Below are 8,865 nucleotides of genomic sequence, written 5' to 3' on the forward strand. Positions count from 1 at the left end.
TTGATTTAATCAAAATTAACCTTCATTGAATCTCAAAAACTCTTTAAATTAATAAATATTAGTTTATCGATTAAATAATACCTCTACAAAATAATAATACTTCATGGTCTCACATATATTAACTTAGTGATGTTTACTGTAATTTATATGGCGTGTCATCTATTTAAGGGCGAGTAAACTACACATATGATAGGAGGAGTTTAATAATCTTCTTTTTACTGAGTTTAAGGGCTTAGTTGGTAAAAAGTTAAGTAGAAGTCCATAATACAACCTTCTGCAAGTACAAGGATCCATTAGACCATTTTGACCTTTTATAATCAGTCAATGCAAATTAGTTTTTGAAAAATACTATCTCCGTCTACTTTTAATTGTCATAGTTTCCTATTTAGAGTCAAATGATAATAAATTTGACTAACATTTTACAATGTATTTTTTCATCATATTGATATGCAAAAATTGGAATTTATAGCACTTTTCGTATAGTTTTTGAATATCTAATTTTTTTTTAAAAAATATCAAATTCACGTAATCTAATTTAACTTTGAAAATTAGTCAAATTGACTTTTGAGAAGCACAACATGACAATTAAAAGTGGACAAAGGGAATAGTCATTAATATTAAATGTCATATATATATATATATATATATCTTTATAATTTTTATATCAGTCAATGCAAAATAGTTTTTGAGAAAGAGACATTTAATATAAATGTCTTTATAATTTTTAAATCAGTCAAAGCAAATTAGTTTTTGAGAAATAGTCATTTATATTAAATATATATACATGACTATTTCTCAAAAACTAATTTGCTTTGACTAATTATAAAACTTATAAAAGCATTTAATAATTGAAATTTAAATAATGAAAATTCAGATTTAAAAAATAAATACAATTAGTAACGTAAATATGAATAAATTAAAACATTGACCGTCATTAATTTCCATTCAATAACTAAGATGAGAATAAGTTGAAATCCATGCCTTCATTAATTGCCCATAAATTACGCCTAATATATAATTTGGGTTGTACCTAGAAATAATGCATATACATAGTTGGATATTAAAATAATGGGTGCCAATAATTATAGGATATATCTATATAATCCATGACTATTCACGTCGATAACGTGCAAGTCACTATTCTCATAAAATTACTCTTATAAAAGCCTTTTTTTTCTCCATAGAGATTAACAATTTTCATACTCCAAAATCACATATCAATTTTTCATCCCTTCAAAAATATGCAAAAACAAAATCATAGCCATTTTAAGCCAGAGAGATCATGGTGCCTTGTTATATCATTAGTAGGTTTATTAGGAGGTGCACTTTTCATTTCTCTTTTTCTCAGAACATCAAACAATTTGATCGGTTGCAACAACAATAAATTAGCTCAGGAGAAATTTCTCGTTGATAATCCACAACAACTCTTGCTGGATGCAATTTTACACTACGCTACATCGCGAGTGATACCTCAACAAAACATCAACGAAATCAGGATATCTTTTGACGTTCTGAAAAATCGTACTCCTTGTAATTTCCTTGTATTTGGTTTAGGCCATGATTCACAAATGTGGGCCTCATTTAATTCCCGTGGAAACACATTGTTTCTAGAGGAAGATCCGAAATGGGTCGAGACTATACTAAAAGACGCCCCGTTTGTTCACGCGGAGACCGTGAAATATCGGACGATGTTATCGGAGGCAGATGAGTTAGTTGAACATTTTCATAAAGAGCCAGATTGTTCAGCGAAGAAATCATTTATACGTGGCAATCATGGCTGTAAATTAGCATTAGATATGTTATCGGATGAAGTTTACAATAAAGAATGGGATCTGATTATGATAGATGCACCAAGAGGGTATTTTGCAGAAGCACCAGGTAGAATGGCAGCTATTTATTCGGCAGCAGTTATGGCGAGAAATAGGAAAGGAAAAGGCGTTACACATGTGTTTTTACATGATGTTGAACGGAAAGTAGAGAAGATTTATGCTGAACTTTTCTTGTGTAGAAAATATTTGGTCAAAGGTGTAGGAAGACTTTGGCATTTTGAGATTCCTGCAGCTTCTAATGTGGGAAACAGTTTTTGTTAGAATTTATTAATGCACCTATCTTTATTTTACAATTTTCTTCAGTTTCTTTCCATTCCCAATGTTATTTATATAATAATGGCATTGATTTTTTCAAATTACCAATTTTCTTTGTTTACATTTACTCAGACTATTCTACTTCATCCGTCCCTAATTATTTGTCCATTATGAAATAAATGAATTAAAAATTTAAGATTTTCAAGAAATTCTACATTTTTCAAAGTAATTAACTGAGGGAGGGTATAATAGGTAAAATAATTTTTCCTTTCTTGATTGTCAAAATGGACAAATAATTGGAGATAACTAAAAAAAAAAATTGAACAAATAATTAATGACAGAGAAGGTATTAAACTACTCAAAATCTTTTTCACCCCTTAATTTTGCTTTTAAAATTAAATTCCCCCCTTTATTCTAATTAAATCTTTAAAATGTAGTTCTATCCTTTCCTTATAAATTTTTTTTTAATCTTTTTTTAAAATTATGTTTTTTTTTTTTTTTTGAATTCATGTAACAAATATTTCATAAAAGCACAAACATTATCTTTTGAACAAAAAGTGAGAAATACTAATTAAGTATATATGCTAATTTACGTTGGAAAAAAAAATAGTATTACCATCTATTCTTCTTTACTTCAACCGATAATTATTGCTGTGTAGAGGTTAATACCAAGTTATTTATACTAGCACTATATATTGATTTACCAAAAAAGAAAATCTCAAGAAAATTATAATTTTACTATACAATTACTCTACTTAGATAATTAAGAACTATACATCGATATACGTATTTGTAATTGTCTTTTGATTGTTTGAAGTATAAATTCTTCAATTTTGAAAAATTAAAGTTACTAGAATTTATATGAGGATTTTCTTTCTAATTTTATTTTGAAACACCTTCTTAATGTTAATAATGAAGTACCTGATCTTATTTTCATGGATAGAAGTGGTGAAATAATTTTATTAATTATTATATACTATTATTTTTTTGTTTAAAGAAATTATAATATAAGAAATTTAATGCGTTATTCAAGATTTTTCTTTTTAAATTACTGTTCATTTAATTAAAATAAATTGTATGATTTAATTTAGAAAAAACTAATACGATTCGTATACGCTTTAGTTAAAACAATGTTTTTGTAATTTTATTCTTAGATAGTAATATTTTCCAAAAAAGTTCAAAAAAGATGAAAAGTTTCTAATTTTTTTTATAGACTACAGTTTCTGGTTTAAGTATTTCAAGGACTTTGTGGGAACAAACACGAAATAGAACTCCTTTTGTCCCTAATTACTTGTCAATTTTTTTTAGTTGTCTCTAATTACTTGTCTATTTTGATAAATCAAGAAAGGACAATTTTTTTTTACCTATTATACCCTCAATTAATTACTTTTAAAAAGGTAGAACTTCTTGAAAATTTTAAGATTTTTAATTCATCCACTTCATAATTAACATGGATAAAATGATAAACTCACTATGTTAATAATTATTTTCTTAATATGTGTATTAATTTGAAAAGGGAGTATAAAATAAGTTATTGTGGACTTTCTACACGTGTGTCCAAGTTTCTCTGGCCATTTAGCATTATTCTTTATTAATGTCCTATCTTTATACCATTTTCTTAGTTTCTTTCTAGTTACAATTTTATTTAAATAATGGCATGGTTTTTTTCGTACTTCCAATTTTCTTTGTTTGCATTGACTCAGACTATTCTAATTAATTGATCAAAATCGTTTGACTCCTCAATTTTGCTTTTAAAAAATTAACCCCCCCTCCCCCTGTTAATTTTGAACAATAATCAAATTTCCTTTTTTATTTTAATTAAATCTTTGAAATGGTTGATCCCTGAATTAGGATTCTTAAATTTTCTCTAAAAGATAAACCTTCATTATATTTACAATATGGTTGGTGTTGTTGTACTATTTGGTTTTTATTCTTTTCTTCTCCTTTTTTTTCTTCTTCTCTTATCGAATTTTCTTCTTTCGACGATGAATCCTTAAATAAAATTTATATCTCCTCTCACTCTTTTCATGATGTAAATTAACAAAAAAAACTTTTAATTATATTTAAAGGGTTACAAGAAGGCCAATTTTAATTCTCGCAAACCTAATGTTCTATTTTCTAATCACTTTTAGTTAGTAATCAAATATCCAAACAATTAAACAACAAACATTTGATTAACTCCATGAGATTATCATTCAATTATGACAAATAAAACGTGATGATGTCTTCTTAAATCACAAAGGAAAAGGAAGAGAATAACTTGAGACTAACGTAAAATAGACCAACATTGAGAAACTCATTGGACACATATCTTCACATTTACATAAATGAATCAAACTTATAGTTTATATAAAAAATTTCTCTAAAAAATCAAACAGGCTATGACAAAAATGCACCTTCAAATTGTTTTTGACTAATAACGGAAAGTAATGTACAATCTACATATTTCCAAGGTTAGCAAGGCTAACTTTCAGATCCACGAACAAAATCTCAAATTCCAACTTAATTCTCAAAAAAGAACAAGCTCACTCTTTTTTTTTTCAACTCGCGCTTTTCCTCTGTTTTTTTTTCTTGTCACGTTTCTCTCTCTTTTCTTCTTCTTTTTGCTCACGTTTTTCTCTCTTTCTTTTCTTCTTAATTTCTTCTTCTTCTTTTTTTTTCTCGTTGTTGCTGATTGAGTGTATATATATAATATTGTATGTATGAATTTGTTGCGGGGATAAGAAATGTGAGGGAGTGGAAGATTTTGTTGGTTGAGGGTTTTAAAGTAGCGAGTGAATAGTTTAGTTTAAGTTGACTCTTTCTTCTTTTTTTCCCCCATTTTTGAGCTTTTTGAATACTATAATATACCAATAGAATATTTAAATTATCTAATTCTAAGTAAATTAATATATAAAGGGTTAAATAATAAAATTAAATTAAAAAATGGATGGTAATAAACACAATAATAATAAAGTTACTACCTTGTTTTATTAAATCCTAACAAAAATAAAATGCTTTTTAAAAAAAAATAATAAAATTTATCCTAAAATGTGACACTCTTTTTTTCTTTCGAATATTTTAAAATAAGCTTACTAAAAATGACATAAAAATTATCTTAAATCATAATAAACATTTAAATATTAAAATGTGTAAATTGTAGGTTTGGTAAAAAATTAGGTGTTCACAATAATGTAATTTAGATCCTTGTGTATAAGACACAAACATAGGACACATTGTAGTTGCATTGTCGTCTTAGTCAGTATGTATCAAGTAATGATATTTATTATTTTTAATTGTTGTTCATATTTTTTTCAATGTAGTCTATGAACTACGTTATAAAACAAATTCTTGCCCACTCATTAAAGTTTGGTTCTACTTACAACATGTGTTTTATAGATGATTTCAGGTTTTCCATAGGATTGAAGGCATTGAGTTATTCAAGATTTTTTTTTGGACAATACCTCAACATCTATTGAGTTAAACGAAAACTGATTGAGAATATTGATTCTCCATTGATGCTGATCTGAAGCTTTGAGGAGAAATGAAGAATGCTTTGATTTGGGGGAAATGAAAACTGAACTTCATTTCATGAAGATGTAGTGTATTTATACAGACTCAATAATAAGAAGGTTCTAGAATTTAACTAACTAACAACAAAAATAACTAACTCATCAACAAGAATAAAATGAATAACAAACTTAACCGACTTAGTTCATCACACTTATTACACTAATTGCCCTTGAATAAACTTTATCTTAACACCCCCCCTCAAGTTGGAAGTGAGTAGTTCACAGCCAGCTTATGTAGAATGTTGGAGTGTTTAGCACTCGGCAGTGCCTTAGTCAGTACATCAGCTAGCTGATTATTTGTTGAGATGTGATGGAGTGTGATGAGTCATTCTTGTATTTTTTTTCTCTAACAAAATGACAGTCCACCTCTATATGCTTTGTTCTCTCATGAAACACAGGGTTCTTTGATATGTGAATAGCTGTCTGGCTATCACAAAACACAGATATGGGCAGTTTACATGGTAAATTCAGCTCAATCAGTAATCTTTCTAGCCACACCAATTCTCCAACAGCCTTCCTAATAGCTCTATACTCTGCTTTGGCTGAGGATAAAGATATGGTCGTTTGCTTCTTAGACTTCCAGCTCACAGGACTGTCCCCCATGAGCACAACATAACCACTCACTGACTTTCTTGTATCAGGGCAGGCTGCCCAGTCTGAGTCACAATATGTAGTGATTGAGCAATCTGCATTATTTGACAAATGTATCCCTAAACAAGGGTCATTCTTGAGGTATCTCAGAACATGATAAGCAACCTTGAGATGTGGTTCTCTGGGATTTTGGAGGAATTGACTGAGATACTGGACACTGAAAGCTATGTCCATCCTTGTGTTGGTCAAAAAATTCAGCTTACCTACTAATTTCCTATAGTATGTGGGATCTGTAAGTAATATACCTTCACCTGCCTTAAGTTTAACTGTGGACTCAAGAGGTGATGACACAGACTTGCAATCTGAACAATCAAACTCATGCAGTAGGTCAATAGTAAACTTTCTTTGAGAGATTATGACCCCTGAATCTTTGTACAAAATTTCCAAACCTAGGAAGTATTGTAGTCTCCCCAAATCCTTAATCTTGAACTCATTATGGAGAGAATTCTTCAAAGAAGTAATCTCTATAATATCAGTACCAGTTATAATGACATCATCCACACATACAGCAACAAAGACTAAAGAACTTCCAATTTTTCTATAGAACAATGAGTAATCGTTGGTAGAATGAGAGTAGCCTCTTGAGTATAAAAATTGTGCTAACTTGTCATACCATTGTCTACTTGCTTGCTTCAGTCCATATAAGGACTTCTTGAGCTTACAAATCATTCTTGTATCAGTCACCATGAGTCCAGGAGGTATGTCCATATACACTTCTTCATGGAGATCTCCATGAAGGAAGGCATTATTCACATCTAGTTGGTACATGTCCCAACCTTTCTTGATAGCCAGACTGATTAAAATCCTGATTGTAGTCATTTTAACTACTGGGGAAAAAGTCTCATTGTAGTCAATGCCAGCTTGTTGAGTGTATCCCTTCACAACTAGTCTAGCTTAAAATCTCTCTATTGTGCCATCAGCCTTGTGTTTAACTTTGTAAACCCACCTGCATCCAATTGCCCTCTTTCCCATGGGTAATGTAACAAGATCCCATGTCTCATTGGCATACAGTGCATCAAATTCTGATGTCATAGCTGTCTGCCAAGCATGGTCAAGTGCTGCCTCTTCATATGAGCATGGTTCAATGTCATGAGAAGGACCTTTAACACTGTGTTGACTATCTTGGTTAAGACTTGTAAGAGAATAATAATGAGTGGTAGGTGCAAAGTTAGAGGATGGGGTTGATGAAGGCAGAGTATGCAAATAGGGTAAGGAATAACTATATTCTTTCAAGTAAGTGGGGATGATATGGGGCCTACTGGACCTTCTAAGGTTTAGTGTTTGGGTTTGACGTTGTTCAGTGGTGTCAGGTAAGGCATGTCCAGCTGAGCTGGGTTGTCTATTTGTTGAAGGTGAATGAAAGTCTAATAATTGTTCAAAAGCTGATGGTGGAGATATTTGTGAAAATATAGATGCACGCAAGTCAGTATTAGTGACATTAAAATTAGTGTCATCATCATCCAAAACAGCAGCTTTGTTAAAAATATCATAAGCAGAGTTTAACACGTTTGAATTATTATTCAAAGTTCTCAGTATTGTGGAAAAACTAGGATCAGTTTCAGACTTAGACAAGGCAAAAAGAAAGACATTCTCATGAAAATTTACATCCCTAGAAACATGTATCCTTTTGGTACTTAGATCTAGGACTTTATAGCCTTTTGTATTGAAAGGATATCCAATGAAAATGTGAGGTGTGGCCCTTGGATCAAATTTGTCCTTATGAGTCTTTATGGTAGGGAAACATAAACACCCAAAGGACCTAAGGTGAGAATAGGTGGGAGGTTGGTGGTACAATATTTCAAAGGGTGTTTTGTCGTGGAGAATTGTATTGGGAAGTCTATTGATTAAGTAAGTAGCTATTAAAATGCATTATCCCCAATATGTGATGGGAAGTTTGGATTGGTACAGAAGTGCTCTAGCAACCTCCAGAATGTGTTTGTGTTTCCTTTCCACTGCACCATTTTGTTGTGGTGTGTAGGGACAAGTCTTTTGGTGTATTATTCCCTTTGCTTGGAAATACATGAAGGTTTCATTATTGGTGAACTCTGTACCATTGTCAGTTCTTATTGACTTGACAGTGGTTTTGAACTGATTTTCAACAAGTGATATGAAGGATTTTATGGTTTGAAGGGTGTTGGTTTTGCAACTGAGGAGGTGAGTCCATGTTGATCTACTAAAGTCATCAACTATGGTTAAAAAATACTTGTAATTGTTGTGGGTTGAGGCATGGTATGGTCCCCATAAATCCATATGAAGGAGATCAAAGGTATTGGTGCTAGAGACAGTGGTCTTGGTTGGAAAAGGAAGTTTGGTTTGTCTGGCCATAAGGCACACAGTGCACATAAAGGGTTGTTTTGGTGAGAAGGTTATGGGAATGGTAGGAATACCTTTCATTTTTACAAAAGGAACATGTCCTAGCCTATTATGCCACAAGTGATCAACATTGTTTCCATTAGACAAGCATGTTATGGCAGGACCATTCAATTTAGAAGAGACAGTATCAGAAACACAGGCAGGAAACACGTTATTATTGCCTAAACAAGTGGACCTTACATCTGTAGTATTACAAGTGGTTATAC

The 8,865-nt window shown here is 31.0% G+C and overlaps 2 protein-coding genes across 2 annotated transcripts; one reads left to right on the forward strand and one right to left on the reverse strand.

Annotated features, from left to right (window-relative positions):
- The first annotated feature begins 1,208 nt into the window (after positions 1-1,208).
- On the forward strand, positions 1,209-2,185 carry LOC102593691 (probable methyltransferase At1g27930). The gene has a single exon (XM_006352131.2). The coding sequence runs from the start codon at positions 1,242-1,244 to the stop codon at positions 2,088-2,090; it is 849 nt and encodes a 282-aa protein (XP_006352193.1). The 5' UTR covers positions 1,209-1,241; the 3' UTR covers positions 2,091-2,185.
- Positions 2,186-5,920: 3,735 nt separating this feature from the next.
- LOC107061499 (uncharacterized mitochondrial protein AtMg00810-like) lies at positions 5,921-7,105 on the reverse strand. The gene has a single exon (XM_015310809.1). It carries the CDS (start codon positions 7,103-7,105, stop codon positions 5,921-5,923), a length of 1,185 nt encoding a protein of 394 aa, XP_015166295.1.
- Positions 7,106-8,865: the final 1,760 nt, after the last annotated feature.

The sequence above is a fragment of the Solanum tuberosum genome, unplaced genomic scaffold (genome assembly GCF_000226075.1).
Source record: "Solanum tuberosum cultivar DM 1-3 516 R44 unplaced genomic scaffold, SolTub_3.0 scf00145, whole genome shotgun sequence".
Taxonomy (NCBI): domain Eukaryota; kingdom Viridiplantae; phylum Streptophyta; class Magnoliopsida; order Solanales; family Solanaceae; genus Solanum; species Solanum tuberosum.